The sequence below is a fragment of the Hakea prostrata genome, chromosome 1 (assembly GCF_041222555.1).
Source record: "Hakea prostrata isolate BN-2017 chromosome 1, UWA_Hpros_2, whole genome shotgun sequence".
Classification (NCBI taxonomy): Eukaryota; Viridiplantae; Streptophyta; class Magnoliopsida; order Proteales; family Proteaceae; genus Hakea; species Hakea prostrata.
In genome coordinates, this window is record NC_142600.1 from 9,975,841 (window position 1) to 9,994,484 (window position 18,644).

At 37.0% G+C, this 18,644-nt stretch overlaps 1 protein-coding gene across 1 annotated transcript; it reads left to right on the plus strand.

The window, feature by feature from the left end:
- The first annotated feature begins 39 nt into the window (after nt 1-39).
- On the plus strand, nt 40-17,396 carry LOC149027348 (uncharacterized). Its single transcript, XM_089140252.1, has 13 exons — nt 40-781; nt 1,362-1,505; nt 2,233-2,760; nt 2,949-3,089; nt 3,278-3,418; nt 3,607-3,618; nt 3,948-4,131; nt 6,943-7,064; nt 7,435-7,497; nt 7,686-7,775; nt 14,699-14,863; nt 15,958-16,019; nt 16,495-17,396. Exons 1-13 carry the CDS (start codon nt 709-711, stop codon nt 16,960-16,962), a joined length of 2,193 nt encoding a protein of 730 aa, XP_088996378.1. The 5' UTR covers nt 40-708; the 3' UTR covers nt 16,963-17,396.
- The last annotated feature ends 1,248 nt before the right edge of the window (nt 17,397-18,644 follow it).

Sequence of the window (18,644 nt, forward strand, 5' to 3'; positions counted from 1 at the left end):
TTGTTTATAGTAGTTGGGAAGTAAAGGGTTTTCTCCACGTTCCTTAAAATAAGAAAGTTTGACATTTTGTAGAAGCCAAGCCACCTGAAGATATATACCGATCGGAGATACCTGAACGGAAAGCATATTATCTCTTCCTCACTGCCTCATAGATTCTAAAATGGTGATTCGTGATCATGATTCACATTCTTCACAGAGAACCCTGTTTGCCTACATTTTCACCTTAACTGGGTCTCAAGCATGAGCTGCAGGTTAGCAACTGTTGAACTATAAACCACCATAAACTAAAATACTTGACTGACCAAGCTTGCTGCCTTGCTAGTCATAAATGTCGGAGCTACACAGCTAAGGAGACTCCAGCAGAGATTCTTAAATTCAGCTCACTGTGTGCATGTGCTGTGCTTTAATTAGTAGAATAGTTGGTTACCCATTAAAATTTTTTCGAAAATCTGTATAGAAATGTGTCGTTGATTGACCGGAAGTGGCTCTGCTCTTGTCTCTTCAATACCCATTTAGTCATATTGTCACATTGTGTCTTTTTAAAATCCATGGAAGCAGCAAGAATGGCGGAGGTAGAGGTAGAGGTCGAGGCAGAGGAGGGTTTGATCGATGACGAAACTGCTTTAAAAATAAGATCGTCGGTCGAGGTCTTCTCCTACTACTATTGCTGCTGGTGGTGATTCTGTGGCCACCATTGTTAAACCGGCCATGGAAGAAAATGGGTCTCAGCAAGGAGAAGAACCACAGAGGAGCATTTACTTTGAAAAACATGAAAATGGAGGTAACAAATCTATTGATTCGGAGAAACCCACATTTGGTTGCGCTTCTGTTATGTCTGTTCTGGGTTTTTGCTTTCCTTTACATGGATGGGTTTGCTTATCTTTCTTGTTTCGAAGTGAACATTGGAGTTTTGATGACCCCAGGCCAAGGGACCACCTCCCTTTTCCTTGGGGCCTATTGCTACCTGAATAAGATAAAGCTTCAAAACAGGGAATCGGGATAGGATCGGTTCCTGTCGGATCAATTGCATGTGCAATCATATCTTCATGCACCTTATCAAGATTGGTCAAGACCGAGTCACCATCCGATTCCCAGTTAGTAAAATCAACACCTTGATGAAAACCAACCCAAACTGCTCTCTATAACCATTTTTGGCTGTCAAATTTGATAACAATGCTTAATTCCAGAATTGGCATTTTCAAAATATTTTTCTTGTTCATTATATGGTCTAATAGTATTGATTGTGTTTCAGTTGGCCATGCTTCCTGTTTCTTTTTAATGCCTTGACTTGTGGTGATTAGTCATGGCACTTTGGTTTTCTGCAAAGAGACATTTATATTTTTCGTTCTTTTTGAGTGAAGGAGTATGGAAATGTCGTCACTGCATTTGGACCTACCAAATGGAAGACCCTGAGATTGACTCTATGCAGAAATCTAAAGGGCACCACCATGAACCATTGAATTTCTCAACTTTGCATGCTCTGTGTTCTGAATTAGGATTTGAAGGTCAGTGATCTCAAATTATTAGGATAAGGGCAGCAGAGGATAATTGTGAATCTCTCACTGCACTATTGATCAAGCAAAGTTTCCCAATGATGCCTTTTTCCTTTCTTCTTGAAGGTTACATTGTTGCCAGTAATTTGTCATCTATGATTGTACATGCACATTTCTTTCTAGTGTATATAAAATAATCAAGTTCAGTGTAGTATTCTGCATAATGTTAGCCTGTTCCTACCTCCTGGTCATTTCTGCATAAGGTTACCTACTGTTAAAATTTTTGTGTATGAGTTGCCATTTCTTGTGTTTCATCTGCAACTCTTTTATTTTTATTATGTTGCATGATCTCAGCAATGGCTCTTTTGTTAGTTGTCTTCCTTCACCTTGATTTGTAACAGCTGCAGTAGTTTTCCTTTTTTGGTGCTCCCTAATCAATTTTTTCCTATGATTAGTATAGAATCTTCAATTCTTTCCTAGTAATTAGTATAGATTCTTCATTTTTCTCCTAGTAAATAAGTATAAATCTTTGTTTTCCTTCTTGACATGCCATTCTTGTGCTTGTACACGGCTATAAAGCCCATTCATTGTAACAACATTCTTTAATGAAAAAAAACTGCAATACACCTATCCACAATTCAGTCTCTCTTGTCTATTTGTCTGATGTTTATCTTCTATTATATTATGCTTATAGCATCATCACAAAACACTAATGTTTACTTATGATGATTGGCCACAGATATTAAATCCAATGATACAACCACTGAGGAGAAGCCACAAAATGAAAAATGGGAGTTCAATATAGAAAATGGTGATGGTCAAGATGGTCTTGTTACTGTAAATGAACATAATAGAGATGGGAACCTAAAGGATGTCAGCCTCTATGATTTGCATCTTCTTGAGCCTGTTGATAATAGATTAGAGGAACATGCAGCTGTTACACTATCAAAACACAGAGGACAGGAAGTAACAGAACTGGAAGTTGAGAGGGTTATAAAGGAGCAGGAAACTCATGATTTGATCTGTCCTAACTGTAATTCTTGTATTACTAAAAGGGTAATTTTACGTAAAAGAAAAAGGACCGCAGAAGTTCATTATGATCCAAAAAGAGAGAAAACTGGTACAGGTGTTAATTCAGGTGGAACCAACACTGACACTGGTGGGGTAACCAAGCCTGTTGTGGATACTAGTCCTACACCTGTAGACTCCAATACAGGACTGGATATCTTCAGATGTTTATCATGTTTAACCTATTTTTTTGGGCCAGGTAAAACCTTATTCTCAACGTCTAGAAATTTAATCTTACTTTGCTACCATATTCTGTTTTGAATGTTCTTTGCCTTCTGAAGTTTGTCTCATTGTGAAATTGATAAGATGATAATGCTTTGAATTAAGAATATGAGCATACACTGTTAGAAGTTCATTATGATCCAAAGAGAGAGAAAACTGGTACAGGTGTTAATTCAGGTGGAACCAACACTAAAAGTGGTGGGGTAACAGAGCCTGTTGTGGATACTAGTCCTACACCTGTAGACTCCAATACAAGACCGGATAACTCCAGATGTTTATCATGTTTAACCTATTTTTTTGGGCCAGGTATAACCTTATTCTCAATGTCTAGAAATTTAATCTTACTTTACTACCATATTCTGTTTTGAATGTTCTTTGCCTTCTGAAGGTTGTCTCATTATGAAATTGATATGATGATATTGCTTTGAATTAAGAATATGAGCATACACTGTTAGAAGTTCATTATGATCCAAAGAGAGAGAAAACTGGTACAGGTGTTAATTCAGGTGGAACCAACACTAAAAGTGGTGGGGTAACTGAGCCTGTTGTGGATACTAGTCCTACACCTATAGACTCCAATACAGGTACGGATATCTTCAGATGTTTATCATGTTTAACCTATTTTTTTGGGCCAGGTATAACCTTATTCTTAATGTCTAGAAATTTAATCTTACTTTACTACCAAATTCTGTTTTGAATGTTATTTGCCTTCTGAAGGTTGTCTCATTGTGAAATTGATAAGATGATAATGCTTTGAATTAAGAATATGAGCATACACTGTTAGAAGTTCATTATGATCCAAAGAGAGAGAAAACTGGTACAGGTGTTAATTCAGGTGGAACCAACACTAAAAGTGGTGGGGTAACAGAGCTGTTGTGGATACTAGTCCTCCACTGTAGACTCCAATACAGGTACGGATATCTTCAGATGTTTATCATGTTTAACCTATTTTTTTGGGCCACGGGTATAACCTTATTCTCAATGTCTAGAAATTTAATCTTACTTTACTACCATATTATGTTTTGAATGTTCTTTGCCTTCTGAAGGTTGTCTCATTATGAAATTGATATGATGATATTGCTTTGAATTAAGAATATGAGCATACACTGTTAGAAGTTCATTATGATCCAAAGAGAGAGAAAACTGGTACATGTGTTAATTTAGGTGGAACCAACACTAAAAGTGGTGGGGTAACTGAGCCTGTTGTGGATACTAGTCCTACACCTATAGACTCCAATACAAGACCGGATATCTTCAGATGTTTATCATGTTTAACCTATTTTTTTGGGCCAGGTATAACCTTATTCTCAATGTCTAGAAATTTAATCTTACTTTACTACCATATTCTGTTTTGAATGTTATTTGCCTTCTGAAGGTTGTCTCATTATGAAATTGATAAGATGATAATGCTTTGAATTAAGAATATGAGCATACATTGTTAGAAGTTCATAATGATTCAAAGAGAGAGAAAACTGCATACAGTGTTAATTCGGGTGGATCCAACACTAAAAGTGGTGGGGTAACAGAGCATGTTGTGGATACTAGTCCTACACCTGTAGACTCCAATACAAGACCGGATAACTCAGGATGTTTATCATGTTTAACCTATTTTTTTGGGCTAGGTATAACCTTATTCTCAATGTCTAGAAATTTAATCTTACTTTACTACCATATTCTGTTTTGAATGTTATTTGCCTTCTGAAGGTTGTCTCATTATGAAATTGATAAGATGATAATGCTTTGAATTAAGAATATAAGCATACACTTGTTAGAAGTTCATTATGATCCAAAGAGAGAGAAAACTGGTACAGGTGTTAATTCGAGGTGGAACCAACACTAAAAGTGGTGGGGTAATGAGAGCCTATTGTGGATACTAGTCCTACACCCGTAGACTCCAATACAAGACCGGATAACTTCTGGATGTTTATCATGTTTAACCTATTTTTTTGGGCCAGGTATAACCTTATTCTCAATGTCTAGAAATTTAATCTTACTTTACTACCATATTCTGTTTTGAATGTTCTTTGCCTTCTGAAGGTTGTCTTATTATGAAATTGATATGATGATATTGCTTTGAATTAAGAATATGAGCATACATTGTTAGAAGTTCATTATGATCCAAAAAGAGAGAAAATTGGTACAGGTGTTAATTCGGGTGGAACCAACACTAAAAGTGGTGGGGTAAGCGAGCCTTGTTGTGGATACTAGTCCTACACCTATAGACTCCAATACAGGTACAGATATCTTCAGATGTTTATCATGTTTAACCTATTTTTTTGGGCCAGGTATAACCTTATTCTCAATGTCTGGAAATTTAATCTTACTTTACTACCATATTCTGTTTTGAATGTTATTTGCCTTCTGAAGGTTGTCTCATTATGAAATTGATAAGATGATAATGCTTTGAATTAAGAATATGAGCATACACTGTTAGAAGTTCATTATGATCCAAAGAGAGAGAAAACTTGTACAGGTGTTAATTCAGGTGGAACCAACACTAAAAGTGGTGGGGTAACAGAGCCTGTTGTGGATACTAGTCCTACACCTGTAGACTCCAATACAAGACCGGATAACTCAGGATGTTTATCATGTTTAACCTATTTTTTGGGCCAGGTATAACCTTATTCAGAATGTCTAGAAATTTAATCTTACTTTACTACCATATTCTTTTTTGAATGTTCTTTGCCCAGCGGAAGGTTGTCTCATTATGAAATTGATATGATGATATTGCTTTGAATTAAGAATATAAGCATAACATCCTTATAGTATAAGTTCATAATGATCCAAAGAGAGAGAAACATCGTACGGAGCATAACAGTGCGATCTTCAGGTGGAACCAACACTAAAAGTGGTGGGGTAACAGAGCCTGCTTGTGGATACTAGTCCTACACTCGTAGACTAATAACATAAATACGGATATCTTGAGATGTTTATCATGTTTAACCTATTTTTTTGGGCCAGGTATAACCTTATTCTCAATGTCTAGAAATTTAATCTTACTTTACTACCATATTCTGTTTTGAATGTTCTTTGCCTTCTCACGAAGGTTGTCTTATTATGAAATTGATATGATGATATTGCTTTGAATTAAGAATATGAGCATACACCTCGTTAGAAGTTCATAATGATCCAAAGAGAGAGAAACGGACTCATCAACCGGTGTTACCATTCGGTCGGAACCCAACACTAAAAGTGGTGGGGTCTTGAGCAGCCTGTGTGGATACTAGTCCTACACCTACCATAAAGGCCCCCACAATGTGATTCCTGATATCTCACGGGATGTTTATCATGTTTAACCTATTTTTTGGGCCAGGTATTACCTTATTCTCAATGACGGGAAATTTAATCTTACTTTACTACCATATTCTGCTTTTGAATGTTATTTGCCACCGAAGGTTGTCGGGGTCATTATGAAATTGATAAGATGATAATGCTTTGAATTAAGAATATGAGCATACAATCAACGTGTTAGAAGTTCATTATGATCCAAAAGAGAGAAAAGCAGTGATACAAGGTGTTAATTCAGGTGGAACCAACACTAAAAGTGGTGGGGTAAAGTAACAGCTTCAATGTTGTGGATACTAGTCCTACACCGTAAGACTCCAATACAAGACCGGATAACTCGGATGTTTATCATGTTTCAACCTATTTTTTTGGGCAAGGTATAACCTTATTCTCAATGTCCGGAAATTTAATCTTACTTTACTACCATATTCTTTTGAATGTTATTTGCCTCTCAGAAGGTTGTCTCATTTATGAAATTGATAAGATGATAATGCTTTGAATCTAAGAATATGAGGACCCAAAACACTAATTGAATCAAGTCTTCAAGTTCAATTATGATCCAAAGAGAGGAAAACTAGGTCAATCATGGTGTTGAAGAATTCAAGAGGTGGAACCAACACTAAAAGTGGTGGGGTAGATAAGGATATCATGGTGGCATACTTAGTCCTACACAGAACCTAGACTCCATAAATCAAGACCGGATAACATACCAGATGTATTATCATGTTTCGAAGAACCTATTTTTTTGGGCCAGAGTATAACCTTATTCTCAATGTCTAGAAATTTAATCTTACTTTACTACCATAGTAGCTTTTTGAATGTTCTTTGCCAAATCAAAGGTTGTCTCATTACGAAATTGATATGATGATATTAGCTTTGAAGTTAAGAATATGAGCCATTACTCCTTAGAAGTTCATAATGATCCAAAGAGAGAGAAAACTGGTACAGGTGTTAATTCAGGTGGAACCAACACTAAAAGTGGTGGGGAAGATGAGAGTGAGACCTACCTTTGTGGATACTAGTCCTACACCTATAGACTCCAAGGATGCAACGGATATCTTGCAGATGTTTATCATGTTTAACCTATTTTTTGGGGCAGGTATAACCTTATTCTCAATGTCTAGAAATTTAATCTTACTTTACTACCATATTCTGTTTTGAATGTTATTTGCCTTCTAAAGGTTTTCTAATTGTGAAATTGATAAGATGATAATGCTTTGAATTAAGAATATGAGCATACACCCAAGAAGTTCATTATGATCCAAAGAGAGAAAAACTCTGGATTCAGGTGTTAAGTTCGGGTGGAACCAACACTAAAAGTGGTGGGGTAACAAGGTCTGTTGTGGATACTAGTCCTACACTGTAGACTCCAACACAAGACCGGATAACTCAAGATGTTTATCATGTTTAACCTATTTTTTTGGGCCAGGTATAACCTTATTCTCAATGTCTAGAAATTTAATCTTACTTTACTACCATATTCTGTTTTGAATGTTCTTTGTCTTCTGAAGGTTGTCTCATTATGAAATTGATATGATGATATTACTTTGAATTAAGAATATGAGCATACACTGTTAGAAGTTCATAATGATCCAAAGAGAGAGAAAACTGGTACAGGTGTTAATTTAGGTGGAACCAACACTAAAAGTGGTGGGGTAACTGAGCCTGTTGTGGATACTAGTCCTACACATGTAGACTCCAACACAGGTACGGATATCTTCAGATGTTTATCATGTTTAACCTATTTTTTTTGGGCCAAGTATAACCTTATTCTCAATGTCTAGAAATTTAATCTTACTTTGCTACCATATTCTGTTTTGAATGTTCTTTGCCTTCTGAAGGTTGTCTCATTGTGTTGAGAAACACGATATTGGTAGAATGGCTCGATAGATTAGTGTGATCTCAATCCCTAACACTATTACATAAATACCCCTACTTTGGTAATATAAATTTACATAAACAAAAACTCTAATAGAGTTGAACTCCTAGTGGAACTCAATCCACACTCCCCCTTAAGTTGAAGCATAGATATTAGTCATGCACAACTTGCTTATAATAGGAAGGAAATCTCTTTCCTTCAAACCTTTAGTAAAGATATCGGCCACTTGATCTCCAAACCTCACAAAAGGCATGCAAATGAGCCTTTGTTTCAACTTTCCTTTAACAAAAAACTTGTCAATTTCAATGTGTTTAGTTCAATCAATTAGCAATACTAATAGCAGCCTTATTGTCACAATATAGCATCATAGGGTTTGGTACTTGGACTCCAATATCTTTTAGCAAGCCTTTCAACCATAGTAACTCACAAACTCCACAAACCATAGCTTTATCTTCAGCTTATGTACTAGATAAAGCTACCACATTCTGTTTCTTACTTCTCCAAGTAACTAGATTACCTCCAACAAAGGTACAGTAACCTGAAATTGACTTCCTATCAGAAGATCCAGCCCAGTCTACATCAGTGTATGCTTCCACTCTTAGATTATCAGTGGGTGACAAAAGTATTCCTTTTCCAAGAGTTCCCTTCAAATACTGCAATATTCTAGTAACAGCCTTCATATGAGCTAAATATGGATCATGCATGAACTGGCTTACTATTCCCACGGCATAAGCGATGTTTGGCCTGGTGTGGGACAAGTAAATAAGCTTCCCTACCAGCCTTTGGTATCTTCCTTTGTCCATTGGTTCTCCCTCTTTTTCCTTAAGTTTAGCTCCAGCTTCAATAGGGGTATCAATTGCTTTACACCCCAACATTCTCACTTTTGATAACAAATCTAGGACATACTTTATTTGGGATAGGAATATACCATTCTTTGATCGAGCCACCTCAATCCCTAATAAGTACTATAAATTCCCTAAATCATTAATCTCAAAAAAACTCTCGCTAAGAAAGTTCTTTAGTCTTTGAATTTCTTCACCATCATTCCCTATGATGACAATATTGTCCGCATAAACAATGAGAATTGTGATGTTAGTACTTGACTTCATGACAAATAGTGTATGATCATCATTACTTTGTTTGTATCCAATAGGAGTCATTGCCTTCAAGAGGCGTCCAAACCTACATCTAAGAGACTGTTTTAACCCATAAATTGACCTTTTCAACCGACAAGCTTTTCCTGCAGTATTGTCATCAGATAAACTATATGGGATTTTCATATAAACTTCTTCCTCTAACTCCCCATCTGAGAATACATTCTTTACGTCTAGTTGGTGCCAGTTCCATTCTTTGTTCACAGCTACAGACAACAAAACTCTGACAGTGTTTAGTTTTGCGACAGGGGCATCCCATAGGTCTGGGTAAACCCCTTTACAACTAGTCTAGCCTTCAACCTGTTGACTGATCCATCCATATTTTGTTTATCCACAAACACCCATTTGCAACCTATGGGTTTTTTTCCTGGAGGAAGTGTAATAAGCTCCCAAGTATCATTTTTCTTCATTGCCTGCATTTCCTCGACCGTTACCATAGCTGCCTTCCATCTCTTATTAGCATAGGCTTTTTGCCAACTTTTAGGAACAGATATAGATGACAGAGAGGATATAAAAGCACGGTAGGAGTCAGACAAAGAATTATAAGAATCATATTTAGCTATGGGATGTTGAGTACAAGATCTGACTCCTTTTCTAACAGCAATAGGAAGATCAAAAGAAGATACCTTAAGGGGAACAATAGAATCGATTCTGGGAGCAGGAGACTGAAGTGGTAACATGTCACCTTTCTCCACCTGCTTTGGTTGGTTGTAATTCTTCCTCTGATAAGTCTGCACCTCATTTTCGTGGTTATTCTTGTTTTGAAAGACCTCAATAGTGTGCTTCAGTGGTCTCCCCCTGACTAGGTTCTTCACATGGTTCAGAAAACGAAGGGGGAGAATTGGAGTCCTCAGGTATACTGGCCAAAGTCTCCCCCTAGTTAGAAAACGCTTCTTCAACTCCTAAGTTGTGTTGTGGTGGTGTGATAGAAAGGTCTAGAGTTGGAAAAAAACACTTCTCCTCTAGGACACTTCCCTTGGAGAGGTGTATAGTAAGGGCAAGACTCATAAAAAATTACATCCATGGAGACAATGGTTTTCCTCGAAGGAGAATGATAACATTTGTACCCTTTTTGATTAGCAGAATACCCCAGAAAAATGCAGCGTAGGCTGCGGAGAGCCAGCTTACTTTGGTGGACTGTGATTCTGGCATAACACACACATCCAAAAATCTTTGGGGGAGTAACAAAAGAGGAGACTCCCTGGGGAATCTTATTAGGACATTTAAAATCAAGTATCCTACTGGGCATCCTGTTCATAAGATAAGAAGCAGTGAGTATTGCATCACTCCAGTATTATTCAGGGACATTCATAGCAATCATAATCGAACAAGCTATCTCTAAAAGATGACGATTCTTTCTTTCGGCATCCCCATTTTGGGCAGTTGTATCAAGACAACTGGTCTGATGTATTATGCCAAAGTCAAAGATATATTTCTGAAATTCACCATCAATTTACTATGTGCCATTGTCACTGCGAAGGATCTTCACAGTGGCATTGAACTGAGTTTGAATCATATTATGAAAATCATGAAAACATTGAAAAACCTCATTTTTTTTGTTTTAAAAGATAAATCCATGTAAAACGAGAGTGACAATCAATAAAAGTAATAAAGTATCTATGGCCACTAGTAGACACTTGTCGGTAGGGGCCCCACACATCAGTATGAATTAGCACAAAAGGAATAGATTTTCTATTATGAAGAGACAGTAAATAAGTAGAACGAGTCTGCTTTGGGAAAATGCAGGCTTCACAAAAAAAATCATCCGTTTTACAAGAAGAAACTAAATCAGGTTATACTTTCTTAAGAGTTTCTAAGGGGGTGACCTAGTCTACGGTGCCACTGATGAAGGTTTGATAGGGCCAAATGGATCTGATTAGGAGATGTAGTCAGAGCAAAAGTAGATCCTCCAATTGGCTCCAACAGATAAAGTCCATTGTCTAGTTTACCACGTCCAATTTGCTTTCCCGTGACCAGATCCTGGAAGACACGGTAAGATGGGAAAAAGTCACTTTACAATTCAAGGCATGTTTAAGATTACTGATAGAGAGCAAGTTAGTAGAGAAAAAGGGAGCGTATAAAACTTTAAACAAAGAAAATGATGGAGAATGCTGAGTGGTGCCTTTTCCAACAATGGAAGAATAAGAGCCATCAACAATTCGAATTCTATCTTTTCCAGAAGTTGGGGCATAATGTAAGAAAAAAGAGGATGAATTGTCATATGATCTGTGGCTCCTATGTCAATGATCCATGGAGCAAAAACTGAAGAAACATGGAAGCCTGTAAAAGTGTTACCTGAAGTAGCAAGGTAGGAATTGGGATGGGTAGTGGAGGAAGCAGTAGTAGAGGTTGTACTGGCAGTAGGAGACTGCAAAATACGTCGCAAAGTAGCTAATTCCTCCTGTGAAAAACCAATGTCTATAAAGGTTGCTGTGGAAACCTTCTCAAAAAAAGTAGCCTTCGATTTTCCCCTTATTTGTGCTCTTTTTTCTCAAAATCAGCAAGTTTCCTCTGGAGCTTCCAACAATTGGCCTTGGTATGATATGGTTTGTGACCGTGCTCACATTTTGTAATCTCCTTAGCAGAATCAAATTTAGTGCTAATGGACTATAAGGTTGATTTCTCCACAATAGGAGCATGAAACAAGGCTAAACGACGACTTTCCTCACACTAAACAAGGGCATAAGATTGTTCAAGTGTAGGAAAGGGAAAACAACTTAATACTTACACTCTGATCTAATCGTACTCCACATTCAAACTTGCCAAGAAGTTATATACTCAAATCTTATCAATGTGCTTCCTATAAGTAGCCACATCATCTGGATTAATGGGTTGATAATCCCCATAATGATCCAACTCTTGCCAAAGAGATCGTAACTCAGCATAATAGTGGGCCACAGTCAGTTCCTTTTGGGTAGTCTCATAAAGCTTTTTGCGGAGCTAATAAATTTGTGCATCATTCCTCAACTGTCCATATGTTTTTGTAGTAGCCTTCCAGATTTGGGCTGCAATATCAAGTAATAGATATCCACGGGCAATATTTGGATTCATGGAATTCAAAAGAAATGACATAATAAGAGAGTCATTCGAGATCCATTTATCCTGTAAAACACCTATGGTAGTAGGTTTGATAGTGGTGCCTATAATGAATCCAACAAGTCCTCTTCCGGTAATAATCAGGTAAGCAAATCGAGACCAGATCAAATAATTTGTTCCATCAAATCTCACGAAAGAGGATGAAGAGTGGGGTAATGTTCAGAGCCAGTGGGAGCAAGAGTACCATCAATAGTTGTCATGTTGACAAAATTGTCTGTCAGTTCATCAGTCCTCACCCTTTTGAAGTACTAGAAATGTCGCAAAATGCAATAGCCGAACAACCCAAACAATTTTAAGGAATGATATGATCCAAAAAATACATATAAGGAACACCTCCCATCCTTTTTTTTTTTATTTTTAGGTGCTAAAAGTATGAAAAAATTACAAATAAACCCTAAAAAGTATGAATTTGCAAATAAGACCCTAAGAGTATGCAAATTTACAAACTAAGCCCCTGAAAGAAATATATATATATATATATATATATATATATATATATATATATATATATATATAATATATATATATATATATATATATATCTCCCAGTTTTTGGCTAATAGAACCGGTAGATTTGGGGATCAAGAAACAAAATATGGTTTGGCCAAAGATGCGATGGTTTGGTTTGGTCTGGTCTAGTCCATGCGATGGGCTTAATAAGATTTTGGAAGCTTTACCTACGTTTTGGGACAATTGCTATGGCGATGGCAATGGTGAAAGAGAGAAGGTGCTAGACAGTCGATGGCGGAAGACAATGGCGTTGGTGATGTATGGTTCGATGGTGAAGAAGAGGAGGTGTTGGAAGCAGAGTTGATGGTAGAATGTCGATGGCAGAAGTTGCAAGTTTAGGCGATGGGTTTTGGAGTAGCCGCAAGTCTATTAGTTGTGATGGGATGTTACAGTTGAAGAAGAAGATGGAATCTGGAAGAACTCAGTATGTACATGTCTCTCAATCACCGAAAGCTATGCTCGTTGTAACTCAACGACAAACGAATTGAACTCGCATGGCTCCGTTTCGCTGCTTCACGGTGATGAAATAGAATACAGCATACAATAGAGCACGTACACACCTAATCAAAAGCAGAGGCAATGGCTTATGGAGAGAAGTCTCTTCGTCAACACTTGACTGAAGTGGAGGTGAAGGGGGTGTTGCCCGCCGCCCCTTCATTAGGTTTTCCTCATAGGAAGCCAGTATTTCTCGAAACAGTACTGACTACTTGTTAGTTTCTGTCTTGACTCTTCCTAATCTAACTTAGGCTAGGGGGCCTTGGATGTCTTTTTCTCATGATTGAGAAATAGAATGAGTCAATAGATCAATGTGACTTCAAGCCCTTTATTTATAATAAATTAGAAATAGCACTATTTCTGAAAGAAGACATCACAGTTCTACAAATGAGGTTTTTGAGATGTTGAAGTTGTGATTTTCCCAAATGCATGATGAGATAGGTCATGGGTGGTTCTAATCTTCATCAGTTTCAGTGTTGATATGGTGGTCAACACATTGAACAAGATGAAGTTCTGATCCGCAATTGATGGTGCTGTATTGAGTTGTCTTGTCTCTTGTGTTTCTTTTTTGGTTAACATTCCTGGTTTCTTAAATCTGCAGCTTTTCCTGGTTTCCTGGTTTCTTAAATCTACAACTTTTAAGAAGCCCTCTGGTTAATCTGTATGATAAAATTAATCTGCTTTAGATTTTGTCTCCTTTTCTTGTGATCTTTCTGTCTCTTAGATTTTCCATTTTTTGAATTATTATGCATGTCTTTCATATCTTTTAAAACAGTTCTCCTGTAAGAAAATATACAGAACAGCTCTGAGGGAGAACCAGGCAGAATTGTACTAGGCAAATAATGCATGTGCCAATTTCTTAGTTTTTCTTGTAGCACCTCGATTTTGTTAATCAAATTGCCTGCATGTATCATGTAGTGAACTCTACTGTTAGAGCTGGTTACCACCTTCCAAGCCAACTCAACTCAACAGATTCGCCCAACTAAATGGGAACAGCAGTCAGCTACTTAGGTCCTGTTTTGCCAGTCAACTCTATAAAGCCATGTTTCATTGTCCTGGTATCTCCAGAAAAACAAGAAAGGAAAGATAAAAAAAAAACGGAAGGGAAAGGGACAGCATGTCAATATTAATTGACTAATAGACAAATTATGGGGAATATTTTGGATGCAATGTTTTCCGAGTCTCGTACTTGTGCACTTTACAACTAATATTTCATTCTTTTTATATAGCATAATCTCAAATAAAATGTTCATTATTTAGTGCTCCCCCAGCTCATAAGCTTATTATTTAGTATTTGATTCATCTGATTCACAGCCCCAACCCTTGAAGGGGAAAAAATATTGATCCATTTTGATATCATAATGCAGAAATTGATTTTGCTGTGTTTATTCTAGCTATTAGGATATGCTTGAACTTAATGACATGTCTTCATTTACGCTAATAAAAAGAAGAACAAAAAAAAGAAAATTCAAATTTATCTTTATATCTTGATGCAGATGATGTGGCAGGACCTACTGTCATTGATATGCCTGAAGTTCCACCTGTAACAGGAAGGACTCATGAATGGGATATCTTAAAGTGCATTGTATATGGGGGTTTGATTGAATCAATTACAAGCCTGGGTATTGTGTCTTCTGCTGTTGCTAGTGATGCTACCACGTGTAAGTATCACAAAAAATTGTGCAGCTTCAAACAAAGTTATGGAGCTTCAATACAACTTTCTAGCAACAAATTCAATTGTATATGAAATGATCTCAATTTTGTGTTTTATATTATCATCAATCTTTGATTTTCTTTCTTACCATTTTTACTCTTTGGGTTCTATGATATACCTTTGGTGCCTACTGCTTCATAGAAAATCTTTACTTATTATGATAAGTATAATCTATTGAAAGCATTAGTAGCGTACCGCAGCCTTCTAAGAACTTACCTCATCACAGCACCCATAGGTATCAAAAGAGTAATATTCTCCAGTTATATTTCTTTTTGGATAGATCATTTGTATATGGGGGATGATCTGATGATTGTATTTGGTTGGTCTGGATTTCACCTTTAGCTTTGTGCTCTTTGCTTGTGAGAGTGCTATCTGTTTTCTGCAGAAGGCTGATAGTGGTAGGGTTCTCCTTCTCACCATGCACATCCACAGGGAAACTGCAACTCTTTTAACTCTCATTTTTTAATTTTGATGAGGACTGAAGCAGCCTTGAACTCTTAGGGCTTACGATGGTTATAAAGTTGGTTCAGCATGATTGATGAGAGAGTGAATCCATAATCCAAAAATGTAAATGGTTAGTTCATTGACTGCAGACCAAACCCTCTATATATTGAGTTTCGGAAGCTGGTGAGCCAAAATGGGAAGATGTGCGACCAAGGAAGTTGGTGCCCAGAAAACCAAAACTAGCTTTGCTTATGAATTGAGCCTTCTTTGCAAAACCTGTTTCTCCAAAATTCTTAGTCTGTCAGAAAGATTATGTTATCTGTCTCATCAGTTACTATGTGGTTGTTTAATACTACTTCTCCAAAAGGGCATATGCCTTCTCAGGAAACCAAAAGCCAAGAGGTCCTTTAAGGTTTGCACCGGCTATATCCCTATAAAATTTACAACAAATAGGCATGCATGTTTCTTGCATAGAGATATTTTCTGTTTTTGCATCTTATGTACAATGAATTTTCTTATATTTCATTGAGAAAGCTACATTTCAATAATTCTATTATGACTACATTTTCCTTAATTTCTTGTGTGCTGCCTTTGCAGTGAATGTTGTAATTTTGGGATTGGCAAATCTAATGAGTGGACTCATCATAATTATTCACAATGTGAGTTTTTTTTTTTTTTTTTTTTGGCCAATGCACAACTATTTGATTTGTTGGGTTTTTGTTACAAAGGAATAAAGGCATACAAAAAGGAGTAGAATGTGATGTTTCCCTTATGACCAGAATACTAGAAATGAAATAAATCTGCATTTCCGTGACCAACGATATAAGATTTACAACACTCCTGAAAAAGAATTGAAAAGTTGATAAATTTGATGTGTCTGACAGGGTGAATCTACAAAAATCACCTCTCTCTTGACTTACAAGTATACATTGTTCATACACTTGTTGGGTATCTCCATGATAGCATAAGCATTTAGATAATGAACTAGAGAACAGAGTAGTTTTTAAGCACTCCTGACAATGGCAACCAAATGCATATGCTTTCTTATTATGGATCTTATAGTTTTCTCCAAAGAACTTGTTTTGTTTGGCCTGATTCATGTTTGTGTACATCTAACGATGAACATGATTCCAGATTAGGGAGATGATGAATGATCAACATGAAGCAACTGGTGAAGTAAATCCAAAGATTGATCGATACCAAGAAACATTGGGAAGGAGGGCAAATTACCCAATGCATGCAATTTTTGCAGTGATGTCGTACCTTGTATTTGGATTGCTGCCACCTATTACATACGGATTTTCTTTCCGTGAGAGCAACGATAAGTTATACAAGCTCATTGCAACAGGCACAGCTTCCCTTGTGAGCGTTTTACTACTTTCCATAGGGAAGGCTCATGTTCAGAGGCCACCAAAGCCATATTTGAAGACAATAATGTATTATTTGCTTGCTGCAGTGTCAGGTTCAGGGCTCTGTTATGCTGTAGGTTTGCTGCTTCAGCGGCTCATAGAGAAAACTGATTGGTTTGACACCTCTTCAACTCCTTCCACTGTATTTCTGGAAACAAGGGCAATGAAGTCAGGAGGGGAATTTTATCGTTGAGAACCAGTGTGAGGCACATAGCTAGTCACAAAACATAGCAGATGGAGCAATGAGCATGTTGGTGTGGTGACCATCTCAGCTCGGAGGCACTGCTGTCATGGTAAAAGCATCTATTGCTGTAGCTGCGCATGCCAAGTATTGTTTTCATCCTATTTTAGTGGAGTGCGGATTTTTGCTGAAGCGTAGGTCCCTGTCTCTATTTATCGTAAGAACATGTTTTGTTACATGAGTCTGGAGATTTTAAATCTATAGAGTTATCATAAAATTAATTGTTTGGTTCTGTACTGAAATCTGTGAATTAGAAGGGAGCGTGCGTGAGGTGAAATGACTACCTTCACCCCATTAAAATGCAATAACGTCATGTTAATGTTACCACTTAGCCTTTTCTTCTTCATCATCTTCATCCATTCTCTTATCTCCTTTTCACTTCTCATAAATCTTTATCCTCTCTCCTTCTCCCTTTTCTCCTTTCTCCACTGTTTTCTTTTCTTTTTCCCCTATTTCTTGTAGATGCCAAATTTTGAAGCAACTCTCTTGGATATGAAAGTTCTAATGTTGCGTGCCCATACTGTAGCCTTTGTACTGCTACTTGTTGCCACTACAGTAGCCCCACAACTTCCTCATCCCAGAGCCCTTACGCAACATCATCTGGCCACAGATCTCGCGAAAGAAATGTCATTGCTGTCGAAGCACAAGTCAAGCGATGGAACTTCCCTGCACGTCCGATTTCCCACTCAATCCAATCCCCCCTTGTGGTGTAGTTTCTCTCCGTCCATGTGACGTGTTAGTCTCTACCCTTTGTGGCATGTTTTTGCCTATTTGGGCATTTATGATTGAAGATACGTATTTCGCATCTTTTGAGCTTATTGGTTGTTATATTTATAATTTTATTTCTAAGGTTTTATTGGGGTTGACACGTATCTTAGCATGGACGACCCTGTCTACTGCATACATGACAATTTGGTCGAACTCCACTGCGTGGTTTCAGATGTTTCTGTTCGAATCTTGTGTTTTCATGCATTTATTTTTCTGTTTTCTCCTCTCTTTCGGCACTTTTCACTTCTTTGACACTACTAGCAAAGCCCATTTGTGGCAGTATGATGGTGAATCTAGCGTGGTCCAGATTCCAGAACCCTAATCCAGATTCCATTAAGATGTGTTCAATCGTGTATTCCCTGGAAAGTCTTGGAACCGTAGAATCTGAATTTCTTATTTCTCAAATCTCAACTAATTAAAATATTTGACCAATCATGGAATTGAATCATCGTACAATCCACATGCTGAAAATTGAAGAAATGTGGGACTATTTAATGAAGTCAACTATAATAATTATTTAAAACTGCAAGAACATGGGAGCCATTCCAAATAACATACATAAACATTAAAGTACAGAGCAGAAACGACAAACCGCATTAGGGCTCTTTTTGGTATCAATTCTCATTCTCTATTATGCCTATTTAAAATAAATAAGTACAAGAATTCATTTTTGGTCAAGAATGAAAAATTGTTTGGTGAATTTTATCGAAAATAAATTATGAAATGGAAAATAAGTTTGGTGTCAAGATAAAAAATTGTTAAAAATGATAGTAAACAAGTGAGAAAAGAAGGAAAAAGTATGGTTGTTATAAAAGAATGTGTATTGACTATTTTACCCTCATCTTACTTATAGAACTTTAAGTAAA